The sequence below is a fragment of the Phyllostomus hastatus genome, unplaced genomic scaffold, assembly GCF_019186645.2.
Source record: "Phyllostomus hastatus isolate PE091 unplaced genomic scaffold, TTU_PhHast_1.1 phas_scaffold_501, whole genome shotgun sequence".
Lineage (NCBI taxonomy): Eukaryota > Metazoa > Chordata > Mammalia > Chiroptera > Phyllostomidae > Phyllostomus > Phyllostomus hastatus.
Window position 1 is genome coordinate 10,957,406 of NW_025334033.1, and position 20,753 is coordinate 10,978,158.

General features: G+C 39.2%; 1 protein-coding gene across 3 annotated transcripts in view; it reads left to right on the forward strand.

The window, feature by feature from the left end:
• The first annotated feature begins 7,288 nt into the window (after positions 1 to 7,288).
• Positions 7,289 to 20,753, forward strand: part of TMEM62 (transmembrane protein 62) — a 36,947-nt gene continuing 23,482 nt past the window's right edge. Inside the window, exons 1-4 of one of the 3 annotated variants that reach the window (XM_045822647.1) lie at positions 7,289 to 7,749; positions 8,032 to 8,143; positions 9,186 to 9,323; positions 17,999 to 18,044. In XM_045822647.1, coding sequence (XP_045678603.1) covers positions 7,570 to 7,749; positions 8,032 to 8,143; positions 9,186 to 9,323; positions 17,999 to 18,044 — 476 coding nt within the window. In that variant the 5' untranslated portion in view covers positions 7,289 to 7,569. The remainder of the gene's footprint in view (positions 7,750 to 8,031; positions 8,144 to 9,185; positions 9,324 to 17,998; positions 18,045 to 20,753) is intronic. The other 2 variants (XM_045822649.1, XM_045822648.1) reach the window with 2 other exon arrangements.

A 20,753-nucleotide genomic window follows, 5' to 3' on the forward strand; every position in this document is an offset into this window, starting at 1 on the left:
TAGGCTTTTCCTAATTGTATCTAATGGTGTTTGAATACTAATTAGGTCCCAAAATACTGCATTTCAGATATGGGCTTTATGTTTTGCAGTTCAAAATAATTTATCTTAGAATATTTTTACCTCCATATAATAAAATATACCTTTTTGTTCATGGTGGTTCACAGTAATTTGATAAGATAAAGAGATTTGAAGCAATAATTTGCTAAAAGCTTACACTAGAGGTCAGCAAACTGATTGGTCCAACACTAATTTTTGTACCACCTAATCTAAGAATGGTTGTAAATAGTTGGAAAAATAAAAATAAATAACAATGTTTTATAAAATGGGAAAGTTTTTTGAAATTCAAATTTCATTGTTCATAAATATTTTTTTGGAGTACTGTCATTTGTCTCTAGCTGCTTTTAGCTGTGTACTTGCTGCAGAGACCAGATGGTCCACAAAGTCTGAAATGTATACTATCTGGCCCTTCACAGAAAAGGTTTGTCTACTACATTCTAGAATACAATACAATTCTACTCTGCATAGATGACATAGTCACACTGAGGTCAACCCTGAATATTGTCCTAACCACACTTGTGATACAATTGTTGTGGGAGGATGGGGCCCTGAACTATGAATGAAGGTCAATGAGGTCATTTCTTCAGGTGGTTGTGAAAAAAGGGCTAGTACCTTAATGAGAGTTGGAGGATATCACTTAACCCTGAAAGCTCCGAGCTATCACCATGGGCATGTTGAGAGAAATATAGAGGTTAATAACAAAGGAGTGAGCTCTAGAATTGAAAGGCTCCTCTGAAAGGTAGGAATGGGGTGCACCCGGAACCCAACATTTTCTGGGTATTTTTACCCAGAAACATTTTTAGTGGCAAATATGTTGAAATACTGCTTCCTTAAATTGAGTACATGTATAATTTTGAGTAAAATAAAAGTTATTATTAGAAAATACAGCTATGACGGTGATAAGGATATGCCACCACAGAAATATGCCACCGTGGCATAAAGATTATGGTACTTTGAACTGAAGGCAATAATCAACAGATACAGGAAAAGTTCTCTGTCCTTATCTGCCTTAAAGCAGGGCATAAATTTCTCTTCGTGAAGGTGCCATAAATTTCCTTCCTCCTCCTGCGCCAGGATGCAGAGAACGAGTCTTATCATGGGAGTCAGAGAGTCAGCACCCAAATGAACCTGCATAAACAAACCCACAACTGACCTCCCTTTAAACCCAACCCCTTTGTTAAGGTTACATGATTTCATTAGCCTAATTGCTTTTTTTTAATTACTTCTTTTTTGTGAACTCCTGTGCATGTAAAAAATATTGATAAACATATTCCTTTTCTCTTTGTCAGTCTGTCTTTTGTCCATTAAATTCGCAGTTTCCCATTTACTGAAGAAGGTAGATGAAATTTTCCCTCCTAGTCCCTTCACACTGGATGCTTTAGTCCCATTAACAGTATTCCTGACAGGAAAGCTCAAGTCTCTCTCCACAGACCTCCCGAGTCCGGTGGGTAGGGTTAGGGGTGGGACTGTTATTTATCCAGAGCTCCTGATTCATACCTGAATAGAGACAATATGAAGATGTTCGGCCTCTACTGAATCCCAATCAGGTCCTTGTTCTTCTACTGTTAGTCCTGGCTCTGCCCTGTCCACCCTACTCACCTCCCATCTCTTTCACTAAGCATTAATGTTCAATCCCAACAGTCCTTGGTTTCCCGATATTTGGCTTGAGGTCATTCAGTGCAGAACTCCGTCTCTCTGCGGGCCACCCAGGACCACTTCCACCCGAGGCACTAGCTTGAGACCCCATTGCTCGAGCACCACCTCACCAGCACCGGCTCCTCACAATCTGACATCAGTGTTCAGGGGGTATCATCACATCACGGATACGACAGAGGGACAAAAGAAAACAGTACTGTTTACCTGTGGAGGCCAACACTCCCAGCACCTACTGGGTGGACCTTTGGGAGAGGCGTAGCTGCGGAGGGGCGGGTTTCGTTACCGGACACCCCGCCCCACTCCCAAAATATCACTGAAGCCCTGGGACTTTTGGGCCGAGGGGAGGCGCTCACAATGAGGCAGAGCAAGAACAAGTTGTTGAACACTGGTTAGTGTCCCTCCTCTGGCTTGAACTCCCGCTATCACCGTGGGCAAGTTAGGCTCTCCAGGCCGACGTTTTCCCCTGTTTAAGAAGGGGCATCTCCTGGCTCCACAGTATAGACTGTCAGGACTTAAATGTCCCCCAAAGAGAATCATGGCCAGATCCAAAATTCTTGGATGATAAGATGAATTTGTCCTGCATCATGGGAAAAGTATATTTTTTGCTTAAAAAATTATTTCAGATTCTGTTGAGAAAAATAAAACTGTGCAGACAAAACTTGTATAAATGAACATCTAGGTTGAACTGGAGCTTTCCATTTGTAAAAGCTGTTATATTATTTTTACAATTCTAGTAATCATCTAGTTTCCTGGTATTCTTTCATTTTACATGTGTGATAATTCATAGCCCTTTTTTTTTTTTTTTGTCCTTATTGACTGGAGTTCCTGGACTGTCTTAGTTGGGCCTGGCATATTTTTTGTCAAGAAATATTTCCTTTCTTTTCAACATTAGAAACTTGTTTCCCCTTAATCTTGGGCCTGTTGGGTATGTAGATATTGGGAAGTCCTTGGGCATGACTTTAAAATGGCAGCAACTTGAATGTTGCAGTGTTGGAAAACAGAGGTAAAAATGGAACCCAGAAACAAGTCCTGTGTTCCCTCTGCAGAGTTGGAAAGGTATACACAGCATGGAGAACGTTTGTTGGTTTGTTTGATGAATGTTTGTTTTGGGGTGCTTGGTGGAAAAGTTAATTCCGACTCTCCTGATAGGGAGACATTCCTAATTTTATGATTAGTTTAGAAAACAAAGCATATAAACCTGAGTTTTGTGCTTACTAAAGGAAATATAAATGTTAAAGAAGCAAACAACAAAGAAAGAAAATATAGACTAATACCCCTGTCCTCACCTTCCGACTCTAATTCCTTCTCAGTTTCTACTCCTGTCACTCACAAGGACCTGCCCCAAGAGTGCTAGTTTCTGGGCTGAGGGAAGGGGCTGGGGCCATTTGTCCTCTCAGGAAGTCTGTGGACCAGGTCAACTCTATGTCGGGGTAGATTGTAACTGAAGAAAGAGGCTTCACGAAGCAGGTTAATAGGGTCAAAACCAGAATATGCAGAGAGTGGTCCATCTCTAGATGTTTTTCATCGCACAAAGCTGAAAGTCTATACCTATTAAATACTAATGCCTCATTTCACCCTGGCAGCCACCATTCTTCTTTCTGTTTCTGTGAATTTGACTACTCTCAGTACCTGATATTAGTGAAACATGTAGTATTTGTCCTTTTGTGCCTGGCTTATTTTACTGATATAATGTCCTCCAGGTTCATCCACATTGTGACAGGTGTCAGAGTTTTCTTGATCAGTGATTTCTTACTTATGCAGGTGTTTCAGTTGCCCTATACAGTGCAGAGTCTTAACTACTTACATGAAATTCTCCTCAAATTTCTGTTTTCCTAAGGAGTAAAAGGAGTGTTCCTTAAAAAGCTGTAAAAAATGTCTGATACATACTGATGTTCATAGCAGCATTATTCACAATAGCCAAAAGGTGGAAATAACCCATATGCCAATCAAGAGATAAATGAATTTTTAAAAAGTTGCACATTTATATAATGAAATACTATTCAGCCTTAAAAGGGAAGGAAATTCTGACACATGCTACAACATGGATGAACCTTGGAAACATTATGTTTTTTAAAAAAATTTTTATTGTATTTTTCCATTACCATTTAACCCCTTTATACCACCTTCTCCCAGCAATCAGCACACTGCTATTCATGTCCGTGAGCCCTTTTTCCTTTTTACTCAATCCCTTCACCCTCTAACCTCCCCGCCCCCAGCTGTCATCCTGCTCTCTACTATGAATCTGTCTCTATTTTGCTTGTTGTTCAGTTTGTTCATCAGATTCCGCATATGAATGAAATCATATGGTATTTATTTTTCTCTAACTGGCTTATTTCACTTATCATAATGTTCTCCAAGTCTATCCATGCTGTCACAGAGGATAAAATGTTCTTCTTTTTTATGGCTGAGTAGTATTCCATTGTGTAAATGTCCCATAGTTGTTTTATCCACTCATCTACTGATGAACACTTGGGCTGCTTCCATATCTTGGCAATTGTAAATAATGCTGCAATGAACATAGGGGTGCTTATGTTCTTTTGAATTAGTGTCTGGGGAAACATTATGTTAAGTGAAGTAAGCCAGACACAAAAGGACAACTATTGTATGTTTCCACTTATATGAGGTACCTAGGATGAGTCTAGTATAAGAAATAGTGATCTGAAGATAATTTCTACATTTGATGTTTATGAGAGTAACATAGTTCAATTTGTGATGATTTATGACAGTGTACTTTTTTGTGAAATGTCCAAGTAATAAATTCTCCCTTGACTTTATTTCTAGGAAGTTTTGCTTTCATGGTGAATTGCTGCTTGCATTCTTTGTGAGATAACAAGAAATCTACCTTTCTTTTTTGTCAGGAACTGAAAACCACTTTTTGTGTGGATTTGTAGTTATTAGCTGGTCAAAAGTATTTTCCTAAGAATCATTAACCATCCCTTAAATAAATAAATTCCTGTTTCTACTCACTTTGAGCACTGTGAGTGAAATATCTTGGTTACAATTCAGGTCTTCTATTTGGACTGCTGGCCTGTGTGACTTTGAACCATGTTCTTCTAGCCCTGACTGGTGTGGCTCAGTGGATTGAACCCTGGCCTGAGAAGCAAAGGGTCACCGGTTTGTCTGTTTCTATCACCTATCACACAGCTTCATGTGGCACTCCATTTCTGGGAAATAATTCTCCTATTTTTGAGGTTCCTCAAAAGCTTCTCCGAATGTATTTTATAATATGCCACATTGTCTGTATTTTAAACAAGACCATCTCAACAGTATCTTCCAAATCTGGTTTAAAAATATCCATCCAGCTGTTTTCTAGTGGTGCAGTGTTAGAGAAAACCAAAAACTTTATTGATATGGACAGTACTCTCCACATACTTAACACAGCCCCTCATTTTTTCATCACCAGCGTTCTGAATTTTGATGCTAATGTTTACCAGTTTTTTTCCTTCCCTAACTATCCAATCAGGTGTCAAATTCTGTAGTTTCTGGCTTTACAATTTTACATCTGATTTTTCCCTTCTAATCTGTGTCACATTCTCCCATCGTCCTTCTTCCTCCTTTTCCCTCCTATTTTCCTCTCACTACCTGGATAGCTTAGCTTGTTCAGGCTGTTAAAATGTGACCGACTGGGTCACTTGTAAACAACAGAATTTTATTTCTCACAGTTCTGGAAGTTGGAAGTCTAAGATTAGGGTGCAGCATGGTCAAAGCACTCTTCCAGATTGCAGACTGCTGATTTGTCAGTGTCCTCAAAAGGTGGAAGGGGCAGGGATCTTTCTAGGGTCTCTTTTATAAGGCAGTCATCCCATTCATGAGGGCTGATTCAAAAACCCTACCTCTACATACCATCACATTTGGAAACTGGGATTTCAACATATGGATTTTGTGGGGATACATTCTGACCACTGCACTGGATTATTCCAATATCCTTCTAACAGGATTCTCTGTTACAACTCTCCTCTGTCCAATTGGTTTCCTATGCTGTTGCGAGATATATCTTCACTCTTGGTGTTTATAGAGGCCGTCTATAATATGGCTCTAACCAAGAATCTGGTCTAATTACAGTTCCCCTAGGCATAACCCAGGTCCAGCCAAATGAAGTACTGTCTCCTCATCATGTCCTGCATTTTATCACCTTAATGCTCTAGCTCACGTTGTTAGGTCATGGTAGAAAATACTTCTCCCCACCCTACCCCCAAACTCTGCCACTCAAAAATACTATCCATTCTTCATATGCCACCATGGCATATTACACTTTGAAACTTTTGTGAATTAAACTTTTCCTGATTCTCTCCAAAGATGTGATCTCTCCCACTTCTAACCTTCCTCTAGCCTTTTGTATGTGGTTCTCTTGTGGCAAATGAGACAGCCACATATAAACTCTGTCTTATAGTAAACTTATTTGTATATTTCCTTCCCCTAAATAGACTTCTAAGATAATGAACTATGGCTCTTTAACTACTTATCATTATGTTTCTTTATGTTTTCTGCTTAGATCAATGTCTTGCTTCCAAAGGTACTCAAATATTATTTCATGAATTGAAATTGTTATAGCTCCAAGAAAAGAACTCAAAGAGGGGTTTAAAAGGGTACACTTTGTATAAAAATGTTTATTCAGAACTTTAAAACATAATAAACAATCTAAAAGTTCAACTGTAAGGGAATGGTTAGATAAATTAATGACAGGGCCCTGTTGAATAAGAGTAAATGAATTAGGAGGCTTTGCTGAAATTAAAAATGACCAAGTTTTATTCAAGGGATTTAGGGTTTGTAAATCCACAACACAGCTAGGCAATACCCAGAGTGTTCTGATGGAGAAAGAAAAGGTGATTCTTCACAGTAAAAAGTCCAAGTCCAAGAAAAGTGAGACCTGCATTCTTAGTCCATATATTGGTTCACGATGGTAATCGTGCCAAACATCCAGTAGTCTGGATAATGAAACATTCTTTTTTAAGGATTCTAAGGAGTTACCTGTAAGAGTTAAATACATCTTCAGCACTTGAACATTCTTAAGACCTGCCCGGGGTTATCTGTAAAATTTAGGTACCTCCAGGCACTGCCGCACAACCGAAAAATTCAGAAGTTTTAGTGCTCAGGCTAGTTAAAGCAAGAAGAGAAGTGTTTCCTCTGCCTTAGCCTACTTGATTTTTATAGTTATCAGCTTCACAAAAATGACTTCATTTTATTTCTTCAATCCTTTCCTTGGCCTGAATCTAATTCTTCTTCTGTCCTTGGCCCATAGGAAGCATTTAAAACGTATTAAATGAATGGTGTATAGTGTATTGGAATATTATGTAACCTAGTGTAATCGGGTTTAGGAAAAAAAAAACAAACCTCTCTCAAAACACCCATGTTACACCTACAACCCCCCCTCCCCCGAAAAGCATGTTGGAAGCATGTTGTTAATAATCAGGAGAGGGCCAGAGAAAGCCAGCTGTCACATCTGTACTGCAGTTTAAAAGGCGTCCTCTTGCATACTTTGATTCTCACAACAAGCCTGTGAAGTGTGCCCGGGAGGTATTACTAACGCCGTTTTACTGGTGAGGAAGCCGACTGACAAAGGTCAGAATTTTAGACTCCGCCTCCCGGAACCTGCTCTTTCCTCGGCGTCCCTCGGCGGCCGTGATTGGCGTTGGGGGTCTCGGTTTGCTTTTCATCACCTTCATTACTCCAGCAAACCGAACCCGGAGCTGCGGGCGGCCGCGAGGAGCGGGTGCCCGGGAAAGCGCTGGTGCCGGCAGCCGCGGGGCAACGCGGAGCCGCAGGCTTCGCGACCGAGGCCGGAAGTGCCGCCGCAGCCGCGGCTGCGTGCGCCGCGCCGTCGCGCCCGGGACGAACAAGGTCCGTCCGCGGTGCGGTATGGCCGCAGTGCTGGCTTTAAGGGTGGTTGCGGGCCTGGCGGTCGCGGCGTTGACAGCTGTGCTCCTGGAGCATTATGGCCTGGCGGGCCAGACCTCGCAGCTGCCGCAGCCCCGCGTTCCCCGGAGGCCTCACCCCGCGCCCGGCCCTGGAGCCACCAATATCTTCTGGGGTCTGCAGGTGACGCAGGGGAAGCCTGGCGGGGTTGGGTGCAGAGCTGGCACGACTCGGTGAGACACGGGCAGTTTCCGCGGGGCACGACCAGTGCCTGCTTGAGCCCCACACGATGGGCTGGGGGTGGTGGGGTGGTGAGGGTGGGTTTCGGTCCTTGCCTGGAGGATTCTTTGATGCACTGCATCTTTGAGTTGTGCTAACCCCCACCCCGAGGGAGCCCGTGGGTCGCTCTGTCCATGCTGCCTCTTCCTGACTCAGATATCTCTGTTTAATACCTGTTTTCGGCAGATATCCGACATTCACCTGAGCAGGTTTCAGGATCCAGGCAGAGCTATAGACTTAGAGAAGTTTTGTTCTGAAACTGTTGACATCATTCAACCAGCTCTCGTCCTAGCAACAGGTAGGGAGGATTGCTGTGCTGTCCTGGTGTTCTGTGGTCAGGAAGGTACAAAAGAATGCTAGCCAGGGCTGCAGCTTTTCACTTTGGGGACATTGGGAACATTATAGCCTCAGCCCCAGGTGAGCCCTCCTCCTGTAGAGGAGATAACACATTATAATTACATTTGCCTATGGATAACTGAGTCAAGATCCAAGCCAAAAGATTTGTCATGGCAAGGTTTTGTTAAAGCAGGAGAAGCAGGACTCAGTGTTCTCATCTTAAGGTCTGCTGTATTTGTGTGTGTTTTTGTTGTTGCAATCCTGAATTTGAGAGAGAATTAGGGAAAGCCCTTTAACCACAAATCAAAAGTCACCTTTTATTTAAAATTTTTTCCCCGTTTGTACAGTTAGTTGTTTGAGCCTTACATGACTCAGGACACTTTTTCCTCATTCTTTGGTACATCTGCGACTTGGGTTTCCTAGGGTCTTCAAACCCCTAACCATTTGCTCCTGAACTGTTGGAGAAGCAAAAAGGGCATCTACCTTGTCTACTTAGGGATTCACCCCACCCACCTTACTAGAACACCTCTACTGGCTGGAGTAGCAGTCCTCATTTTATGGAAAACTTCAATTTCAAGTGTCTGTCTAGTTTTCTAGAAATTTTGGGATTTCATTGTCCAAGCTATACCTTCCAGGTTGCTTCTTGCTATAAAAATAATACTTAGTCAGATTATAATGATTGCCATAGATATTAGGCACCTGCCCAGACTGCCGGACTTAACAGTTTTCATTAGAGTCCCATGCTCTCTTTAAAGATATATTGTTCACAACCCATTTCTAAAATCATAGGAGGTTAAATTGACACTTGCTACCCTGTAAGGAACAAATAAAGCCCCTGCTGAGAAAATTTAGATGGCTTGTTTTGGACATAAAGGGACTCAGAAGTGGCTATGCTTACACATGTTGAGTGCTTTAAGTATCTGTCCTTGCATTGTGCATTAACATAAATTGAACTTCGTTGGGTTTATTTTGCACTGTGATTCAGTTCTTACATAAATTTACAGGAGACCTGACAGATGCCAGAACAAAGCACCTGTGGGGATCCAGGCAGCAGGAGGTAGAATGGCAAACTTACCACGGTATTCTGAAGAAGACGAGGGTCATGGAAAAAACCAAGTGGCTTGATATCAAAGGAAATCATGGTAAGAGTCAAAACACACATTTAATTAAAACTATATTTTTATTTCTTCCAGGAGTCTAAATTCTCCAATTTACATTGTAAAATTATATAAAATGGGACATTATACATAGATTTAGAGGCACTGAAGGTCACAACTCTGAAATACAACTGTAATATGTGATTTTAAAACTTAAGATGTCACTGTTGGTCTTTGAGGGGAAAGTTGGTATCATCCTTTATTATATGGAAGAAAAGCTTCTAGCAAAATCCATGCAGGTGATTTTTTAAAAAATATACATTTTTCTAGATGAAAGAAGCCAAACCCATCAGGCTACATATTGTATGATTCCAGTTATATGACATTCAATAAAAGGCAAAATTATAGACAGATAACAGACTGCAGTTGCCAGAGGTTGGGGAGGGGGAGAGAGATTGATTATAAAGAGGCATCATGAGAATTTGGAAGGTCATGGAACTGTTCAGTCTGTTGATTGTAGTACATACATGACTATACATTTCTCAAAACCCATAGAACTGTAAATCACAAAGAATGAATGTTACTGTATATAAATTTAAAAATTAAAATTGCAAATAAATCCCTATCTGCATGGGGGGAGAAAACGGATAATCACTTCCTGTTTTTTAGATTATCATTGTTGTGTTAGTAAGGAAATGAACTCCAAAAGTATCTTTATCATAGTAGATTTGTTTGTTTGATTGATTTTTTTCATTGGTTAGTTACTTCATTTGTCTGGTTCATTTGATGATTCATTTCTGATAAATACCTAGTTATATATATTTTTAAAACCTACCTTTTTAAACAGGTAAGTCTATCTGGTGAAATACACAGATATTGGTTTGACCAAAAAGTGCCCTCCTACAAAGCAACTAGGAATTATAAATTGAAAATAGAACATCTGGCTTACAACTTTCTCTGCTATATTTACATTTCTTTTTTTCCTGATCCTAATTAGTGGTACCCGTCAAATGCTTTTGCAATAAATAACAACTCTGTGTATTTTCCAAAAAGTTTTCCAAGTCAGGGTGTTGACTTATTTCACGTAATATATATAAACAGACTCTTCTGTTTAAATGATTTGGATAGTCCTTTGGAATTCATAATAATCTATTGGAGTTGCACAGGCATAAATGCTCATGGTATAGGTATATGTACTTGCATGTTGTGCTAAGATAGGAGCAGAAACTAATCTTTGCTAAAATCAATAACAGTTTTTCTCTTAGCAAGAGGATTACACACATTAATATTTCCTTTGGCATTAATCAGACTTACATTTTAATTTCTAAGGTTATTAGAAATGTTGTAGATTCCTTGAAGTCAAACAATTTTAGCCATTGCAACTTATTTCCAGATAAGTGTTCTATGATGTCCTGAACCTTAACCTTTACCATTATATAATTGCTTTCTTACTGAATCTTCTTTAAGATTTAAGACAAGAGGGGCTTTGGTCATGTTACCAAAGTCATATTGAAACTGGAGGGCAACCGAGTCAGGGGCTCGTGTTGTCTGTCACCACTCAGCCAAAAAGCGGAGATAGAGGTTAGATTATAATTACACTTTTATTAATGTCAGAGGCCAGCAGTCAGAGTAGATGGCCAGTAAAAACCCTAACATCCACGTTGCTTTGAGCTTTCAGAAGCAAGTTTATATTGGGTAAACATGGGAATTTGGGAGGGAGAAATCCCTAGGGGGAGCACAGACATTTTGTTTCTCTTGCAAGTAACGGGAGGAGGAGCTGAAAGGGGAGTTGGCACAGCTTCTTCCCAAGCTGGCTCCTTTGTTCCCCTGTTATCTTTCTGCCTGCATTAAAATGCCTGTCTTCCCAGGACACCTGTGGTTTATGGAGAGCAAAGTTCTGTATTCTCTGGTTAGGGGGAACAGGTATAAGCCACTTAACTCTCCAGTGTCCTTGGTTAGGGGAGGTAAGGTCTTGCTATTTACCAGCTGGCTGTCAATTGCTCAGACTGTTTGTTCTTGTTTATTGTTCTTGCTTCAGTTTCCCCATTCCACTTGCCCAAGAATTTTCCTATCTTCTTACTCTTCTTTCTCAGTCTGTTTAGAGGCACTGGGCATGGATCCATATATCAGGCATGAATCCAGTCCTTGCTGGCTTCCAGAGTCATGTGATTAAAAAAGCAGCAACAATCTTCCAATACTGGAACTTCCAATTGATGTGTGCGCATGCGTGTATATATTATATACACACACATTTATTTATTTTTAGAGAGAGGAGAAGAGAGGGAGAAAGAGAGGGAGAGAAACATCTATGTGTGGTTGCCTCTCGCATGCCCCATGCTGAAGACCTGGCCTACAACCCAGGCATGTGCCCTGACTGGGAATTGAACTGGTGACCCTTTGGTTTGCAGGCTGGTGCTCAACCTGCCGAGCCACACCAATCAGGGCAAAGTTTCTTCTTTTTCATGAGTAGTATTTCATTGTGTAAATGTCCCATAGTTATTTTATCTACTCACCTACTGATGGACACTTGGGCTGCTTCCATATCTTGGCGATTATAAATAACACTGCAATGAACACAGGAGTGCTTATGTCCTTTTGAATTAGTGTTTTGGGTTCCTTCAGATCTATTTCCAGAAGTGGGATAGCTGGGTCAAAAGGCAGATCCAATTTTAGTTTTTTGAGGTATCTCCATACTGCTTTTTGTAGTGGTTGTACCAATTTGTATTCCCACCAACAGTGCAAAAGGGTTCCCCTTGTTTTACATCATCACCAGCACTTGTTGTTTGTTGATGTATTGATGATAGCCATTCTGACTGGTGTAAGGATATACCTCATCGTGGTTTTAATTTGTATTTTCCTGATGACTAGTGACATTGAACATCTATTCATATGTCTATTGGCCATCTGTGTTTCCTCTTTAGAGAAGTGTCTATTCATATCCTTTGCCCATTTTTTAATTTGGGTGTTTGTTTTTTTTGGTGTTGAGTTTGGTAAATTCTTTATAAATTTTGGATATTAACCCCTTATCAGATGTATTGGCGAATATGTTCTCCCATTCTGTGGGTTAACTTTTTATTTTGTTGATGATTTCCTTTGCTGTGCAAAACTTTTTAGTTTGATGTAGCCTTATTTATTTATTTAGCTAGTTAGTTAGTTTCCCTTGCTTGAGGAGATATATCTTATAAAATACTGCTATGAGCAATGCCTGAGATTTTATTACCTATGTTTTCCGCTGCGACCTGCATGGGAAGGAGGTCCCTGAAGGGGGGCGATGGGAGATTAAGAAAGACACAGACACAGTTTAAGAAAGAGCGGGGACCAGGTGGGACATCGTCCTCTGATGGAGAGACAATGACCCTGAACATGGTCTCTGTGTTTATTTTATAAGAGTTAGTTAAATAAAGCTCAAGGATGTTTCATAGGCTCAGGGAAAAACTGCAGGCATAATTGCTCCATTCCCAGGCTATCTAAATGATAAATATTTCTTCTGCAAAAGTTACAGTTGCATTCAGCTGAAGCTTGTGGTTAGCTATTTAATTATCTCCTTCTTAACCCCTGTGGGTTCTGGCTGTATGACGCCAGCCTTCACCACCCTCCACAGTTTTCCTCTAGGATTTTTATGGTTTTGGGTCGAACATTTAAGTCTTTGATCCATTTTGAATTTATTCTTGTGTGTGGTGTAAGGAAGTGGTCTAGTTTCACATTACTGCACCTACCTGACCAGTTTTCTCAACACCATTTATTGAATAAACTATCTTTAGCCCATTGTATGTGCTTGCTTCCTATGTCAAATATTAATTGATTATAAATATGTGGGTTTATTTCTGGACTTTCTGTTCTCTTCCATTGATCTATATGTCTGTTTTTATGTCAGTATTATGCTGTTTTGATTACTATGGCTTTATAGTATAGTTTGATAATTAGGTAGTGTGATTCCTCCAACTTAGTTCTTTCTTAGGTTCATTGTTGCTATGTGGGACCTTTTGTGATTCCATATAAATTTTTGAAATATTTGTTCTAATTCTGTGGAATACATCATTGGAATCTTGATAGGAATTGTGTTGAATCTATAGATTGCTTGGGGTAGTATGGACATTTTAATGATATTAATTTTTCCTATCCATGAGTACAGTATGTGCTTCCATTTATTTGTATCTTCTATATCTTTCTTCAGTGTTTTATAATTTTTTGAGTATAGGTTTTTTACATTGTCAGTTAGGTTTATTCCTGGGTATTTTATTTTTTTTGTAGCAATTGTGAATGGATAGTTTTATTAATTTCCCTTCTTGTTAGTTCATTATCAGCATATATAAATGCAACTGATTTCTGGATATTAATTTTGTATCCTGCTACTTTGCTGAATTCATTTATCAGTTCTAGTAGTTTCTTGGTTAAATCTTTGGGGTTTTTATGTACAGTATCATGTCATCTGCAAATAATGATGGTTTTACTTTTTCCTTTCCAATGTGTATGCCTTTTATTTCTTCTTGTCTGATTGCTGTGGCTAGGACTTCCAATACTTTGTTAAATAAGAGAGGTGAAAGTAGATATCCTTGTCTTGTTCCCAGTCTTAAGGGGAACGCTTGTAGTTTTTGCCTGTTGAGTATGATGCTGGCAGTGGGTTTGTCATATATGGCCTTTATTATGTTTGCTTTATTCCCATCTTGCTGAGAGTTTTGATCATAAATAGGGCTGGATTTTATCAAATGCTTTTTCTGCATATATTGATATGATATGATCATGTTGTTTTTATCCTTCATTTTGTCTATGTGGTGAATCACATTTATTGATTTGTGAGTGTTGTACCAACCTTGCACTCCTGGAATAAATTCCACTTGATCATGGTGTATATGATCTTTCTGATGCATTGCCATATTAGGTTTGCTAATATTTTGTTGAGGATTTTAGCATATATTCATCAGGGATATTGGCCTACAATTTTCTTTCTTTGTAGTGTCTTTATCTGGTTTTGGAATTAGGGTCATGCTAGCCTCATAAAATGAGTTTGGGAACCTTCCCAACTCTTGAATTTCATGAAATAGTTTGAGAAGGAGAGGTATTAGTTCTTTTCGGAATGTGTGGTAAAATTCACCTGTGAAGCCATCTGGTCCAGGGCTTTTGTTTGTTGGGAGTTTTTTGATTACTGCTTCAATTTCACTAGGTGCAATTTGTCTGTTTAGATTCTCCAAATCTTTCTGATTTAGTTTTGGAAGCCTGTATGTTTAGGAGTTTAACCATTTTACCCAGCTTATCCAGTTAGAACTTTTGTATTTCTTTGGTGTCAGTTGTTATTTCTCCTCTTTCATTTCTGATTTTATTTATTTGGGTCCTTTCTCTTTGTTTTTTGATGAGTCTGGTTAAGGGTTTGTCAATCTTTTTTATTTTTTTCAAGAACCAGCTCTGATATTCATTAATCTTTTGTGTCTTTTTTTTTATTCTTTCATATATTTCTGCTCTGATCTTTATTAATTCCTTCCTTCTGCTCACTTTGAGCTTTGTTTGTTGTTCTTTTTCAAGCTCCTTTAGGTGTAAATTTAGATGATTTATTTGAGCCTTTCCTGTTTGTTTGTTTGTTTGTTTGTTTTTGAGATAGGCCTGTAATGCTATGAATTACCCTTTTAGGCTTGCTTTCTCATTATCCCACAGATTTTGGATTGTTGTGGCCTCATTTTCATTTGTTTCACAGTATCTTTTGACTTCTTCTTTGATCTCTTTGTTGACCTGTTCATTGTTTAATAACATGTTATTTAGCTTCCATGTCTTCATGTGTTTTTTAGTGTTCTTGTGATTGATTTCTAGTTCCATTGCATTGTGGTCAGACAAGATGCTTGATATGATTTCAATCTTCTATAATTTATTGAGACTTGTTTTGTGCCCTAACATGTGATCTATCCTAGAAAAGTTTTATGTGCATTTGAAAAGTATGTATATTATGCTGCTTTGGGGCTGAAATGCTCTGAAGGTATCAATTAAATCCATTTGACCTAGTGTGTCATTTAAGGCTACTGTCTCCTTGTTGATTTTTTGTTTGGAAGATCTCTCCATTGAAGTCAATAGGGTGTTAAAACCCCTGTCTATGACTGTTTTTCTGTTGATCTCTCCTTTTATGTCTATCAAGATTTACTTCTCATACTTAGGTGCTCCTGTGTTGGGTGTGTAAAGATTTCTAGGGTTATATCCTCTTGTTGGATTGCTCCTTTTATCATTACTTTGTGTCCTTCTTTGTCTCTTACTGTAGTCTTGGTTTTCAAGTCTGTTTTGTGGAATATATGTATTGCTATCCCAGCTTTTTTTTCCCTCCTTTCTATTTGCATGAAATATCTTTTCCCATTCCTTTACTTTCAGTCTGTGTATATCTTTTGATCTGATATGCGTTTCTTGGAGGCAGCATAGATATGGGTCTTGTTTTATTATCCATCCAGCTACCCTATGTCTTTTGGTTGGAGCATTTAAGCCATTTATTTTAAAGGTGATTATTGATAGATATGCATTTAGTGCCATTTTATTAGTAGACTGTTTTCCTCTGCTTTTTCTTCTTCTTTTTTTTTCTTCTTCTTAAAGCAAGACTTTTAACATTTGTTGCAGTACTGGTTTGGTGTTAACAAACTGCTTTAGCCTTTTCTGTCTGGGAACCTCCTTATTTCTCCTTTGGTTTTAAATGATGTGAAAATTGTGACCAGTCTTGCTAGGTAAAGTAGCCTTGGTTGTAGGTCCTTACTTTTTCATCACCTAGAACATTTCATGTCACTCCCTTCTGGCCCAAAATATTTCTGTTGAGAAATCAGATGACAGTCTAATTAGTGCTCTTTTGTATGTAACTACCTGCTTTTCTCTTGCAGCTTTTAGGATTATTTCCTTGTCTTTAAGCCTTGTCATTTGAATTATGATGTCTCTCAGTGTCAGCCTCTCTGGGTCCAGTTTGTTTGGGACTCAGAGCTTCCTGGACATGTGTGTTGTTTCCTTTACCAGATTAGGGAAGTTTTCAGTCATTAATTATTCAAACAGGTTCTTGATCACTTGCTTGCTTTCTTCTCCTTCCGGTTATTCCCACGATACAGATGTTACACTTCATGTTGCATAAAATGTTTCTTAAACTCTTCTCATTTTTTAAAATTCTTTTTTCTTTTTGCTGTTCTGCCTTGGTGTTTTTTTCTACCTGTCTTCCAAATCACTGATTCGATCTTCTGCTTCATCTAACCTACTGTTTATTCCTTCTAGTGTATTATTTATTTCAGATATTGCATTCTTTATTTCTGACTGGTCCTTTTTTATGGTTTCTATGGCTTTTTTCATGCTGTTGAGTATCCTTATAATCATTACTCTAAACTCTCTATCTGATAAATTGCTTGCCTCCATTTCATCTAGCTCTTTTTGGAGAATTCTCTTGTTCTTTCATTTGGGATTTGTTTCTTTGTCTTCTTTTTTTTGGCTGCTTCTTTGTATTTGTTTTTGCATATTAGGTGTATCTGCAAAGACTTTGGTATAGGCCTTTGTCAGACACTGTCTGTGACTTGCCCTGGTCAACTTGTTTGGCGCTATCAGCGATCCACCACTTTTAGCTCCCTCTGCTGGACCTGTTTGTGTGCAGAAAGAACCAGGCTGTACACCCAGGCACTGGGCCCTTGGAAGGGTCAGCTGAAGTCTCAAAAGGCTCCTAAAGGTCCACCTTAGTTGTTAAAGTAATCAGTGATATGGCCTGAAGCTATAGTCAGTAGCTCAGCTTAAGCTGCACAGGGTGGAGCAGAGTAATTCCTGCAGGTGGGGTTATTGCTTCTCCTCAGGTTGATGCCACTCCGAGAGGAGTGCTCTGTTTGAGAAAGATGGCTTCTGCAGTATGGGGCATGATTCAGCACAGGGATCCTGGTGGCTGTTGCTTTAGTTCTCTCCCTAGAGCTACCAACCCCAGACTCTCCTCCAGCATCTCTAGTCCACTCTGCCCTCCCTCTGCTGGAGCCCAGGGTAAGAGGCTGCAAATGAAATTTCATGCATTGGCCCCTTAAGAGGCTCTCTGAGTCTCCAGCCATCTCTCTCTATAGACAGAAACCCTGCTTCTCACAGTTGGGTGTTATCAGGGTTCCTTTCTGGCTCTGGTGCTGTAGTTTAGGGAGACCAGCTTGGAATTTAGATCCCACACTTCTTAGGGGTAACCCTGCGACTGCTGAAATATCCCTGTGGCACTTCAGCTGCCTCCCATGGGAGGCCAGCTAGCCCTCTTGTGCCTCCTGGGCACTCCCTACCAGTCTTCTTGTAGTGAAGTGATTTCTTCTGTCTGTTGTAGTTATAAGGCTTCTCTCCAGCAAGTGTTCAGTTCCTTATTCCGGATGATTTCTCTACAATTTAACTGTAATTCCAGACTGGTTCCAGGAGGAAGTTAGTGTAACTTCCACTTGATCCTCTGCCATCTTGGATTCTCAATGTATATTTTAAATAGTACATAATTCAAAGTATTTCTTTTCTTTTATTTTAATCATTGTTCAAGTACAGTTTTCTCCCTTTTACTCCCATAATTCAAAGTATTTCTTATTCTCCAGTATACTAGATAGATTAAATAAGTTTCCTGATAATCTGAATTCTATTTTCAAATTTTAAAAATTATCAATCTAATTCATTGAATTCTACCATTTAAAATATTACTGAAAGAATTAGTTTTCTTTAGTCTTTAACATGTTTGCATTTCTCTTTTTAATATAGATGATGTTTGCTCTTTTCTTTTTAATTAGATACATTCAACCTTCCAAGTCTGGAGAGTGTCGAGAATTATTACAGGTACTGTAATGAACAGAAGACAGAACATGATGTGTTACAAGAAGGGTACAGTCAATGAATGGGTAAAAACATTTTTTAACAGACAAAAATTTCTATTTACAGAAACTGTGGTAATTTAGAAAAGGGAACTTTTTTTTCAATGTGTGTGACAGGTTCAGTTTTTTATTTTTGTTTTGGAACTTTTTCTTTCCTTTAATTATTTTCCCCCCTTAGTTCTTTTTAATATTCCACAGAGACATTTTTTGTTTTTTGCCATTGATGCATAGCCGGAGTCATATTGATCAGAGCTTGTCAAATAGAGTACTGTAGGTTTTAGGAATGCTGAGATGACTGATTTTCTCAGCTTTTGGAGTGGCTGAAAACCCCAAGCAGTCTTTCCTGGCTGCTTTGTCCTTTCATTCCAGTATGTCTTGCAAATATTAAAATTGTCTGCCCTGGCTGGTGTGGCTCAGTGGATTGAGTGTGGTCTGTGAACCAAAGGGTCACCGGTTCTATTCTCAGTCAAGGCACATTCCTGGGTTCAGGCTGGGTCCCCAGTGTGGGGGCATGTGAAAGGCAACCAAACATTGATGTTTCTCTCCCTCTCTCTCTCTTTTCCTTCCCCTCTCTCTAAAGATAGACTAAATAAATAAATTGTAAATTCAATAATTGACACATAGTATTGTGTATGTTTAAGCGGACAGCATGTTCATATGCTGCATTTATATATTGCAGTATGATTACCACCATAGCTGACACCTCTCTCATGTAACATAATTATCATTTCTTTTTTTGTGATGAAAATTAAGATCTAGTCTCTTTTCATCTTTGAAGTTATAATAGTGTTGTTAACTATAGTAACCATGCTGTGCATTAAGTTTCTAGAACTTACTTGTTTACTAGTTGCAAGTTAGAGAAGGCTGCATGAAAGTGACATAGACACTGGCCCTCAGTGTCCATGGTGTTATGGATGAGATGAGACAAATTCACATGGACTCCTGAGTCCTGTAGAGAAAAAGGGGTGGCACGGCTCTCTCAAGGGAAGAGTGCCTTGGAGCGGCCTGGCCACTCTCTCAAGAGGAAAGGGTGCTCACCCTTGCCTTGACAGGCTTTTACTGGCTTTCTAAAAGCATACATCAAAGAAGATTTTCATTATACTTAGGTTTGCTTTAGGTAATTACTTTTTACAGATAGCAACAAAAGGGATGTTACTGATTACTTCTTACAGATTAACAAGGAAAACATATTACAAATGCAAGGGAATGATGAGAGTAACAGGTCTGGTTACACTTCAATCCTTGGGAGAATTAGCACAGACTTCAGGAACTCACTTTAAAGATATGCAGTAAGCATTTGCTGCCTGAACTCAGAAGGAGGGAATTTTAGCAAGAGCAAGTCACAAAGCAGCCTAGTTATAACGCAGGCCTGATTTCTCATGGGAGAACCTCTCTGAGGGTCCTGCTGCCGACTCGCTCCCCACTGGTTTTCCACATGGGTGCTGAGCTACATTTCCATGCCTTGCAAAGTGGTTCCCTACATAAAAGAAGTGAAAATTGTGTCCAGTCTTAAAAAAATGGATAGCATTTGGAAAAGTAAGACACTTCAAGGGGTATATTTTAGGCACCAAAAAAACCCAAGCAAAAACCCAACAGCCAAAAACCTAGGCTTTAAAAGCTAGAATGAACTTTTGAGGGCAGTAAGGGAACTAGTTACCACCAAAAGGTTCATAATGAGGACTGATAGGGCATTGGTGGCTTGGGGCCAGTTTAGGGAGGTCTTAAGTGAGAACCATGGAGATTTAGATGTGATGAGTAAATAGTTCATAATCCATTGTAGCTTTCTAAGAAGACTAGTATTTTATAAAAAACAATTGCACAACAACAAAAAATAGGGAGATATTGGAGTTATATAGATACCAAATAGGAGAGTCCTGCAGTAGCCTGGTCATAATATGGAAAAGGACTGAAATGAATAGAAGATGAACTGATCTGAACAAAGTTCCTGGATATGGGGCTGGTGGTATCAATTTGAGGATGCTAGGTCAAAAAGAAATGGTTAGCCCTGGCTGGCGTGTCTCAGTGGATTGGGTGCCAGCCTGCAAACCAAAGGGTCATGGGTTTGATTTCCAGACAAGGCACATGCTTGGGTTGTGGGGCAGGTCCCTAGTTGGGGGTGTGTGAGAGGCAACTGATCGATATATCTCTGAGATATCTCTTGCACTTTGGTGTTTCTCTCCCTCTCTTTCTCCCTCCCTTCTCCTAAAAATATATAAGTAAAATTTAAAAAAAAATTGGTTAACATATAATTAGAGTCACCGTAACTTGGAAGAGGAGGTAGTCAGTCCTCTTTTGTTAATGTGAGAAAAGAAAAGGACAGAGATGAAAATCTTTCACTTCCTGTTAACTGTTTGTATTTTTTATTGTGACTATGGAAATGGAGTTAAGAAACATTTTCAAAGAAAATTAGCAAGACTTAGGATCTAACTGGTTATTGGGAAGGTAAAGTTGTTAGTCACTTTAAAATTTCTTACCTTTATATTTTTTGTTTCTAACTGCCTAACCTGTCTGAATTTAGCAAGTGGCATTTTGCTAGAGATATATAGATATTATGGAAATATCAACCAGAAGGGAAAAAAATCTTAAAGTTAAATCTTGAGCTTAAGAGTGCTCCAGACAATGCCAAAATCCAGAATTCAAAAAATGTCATTAACTATCATGTATTTTAACCTCT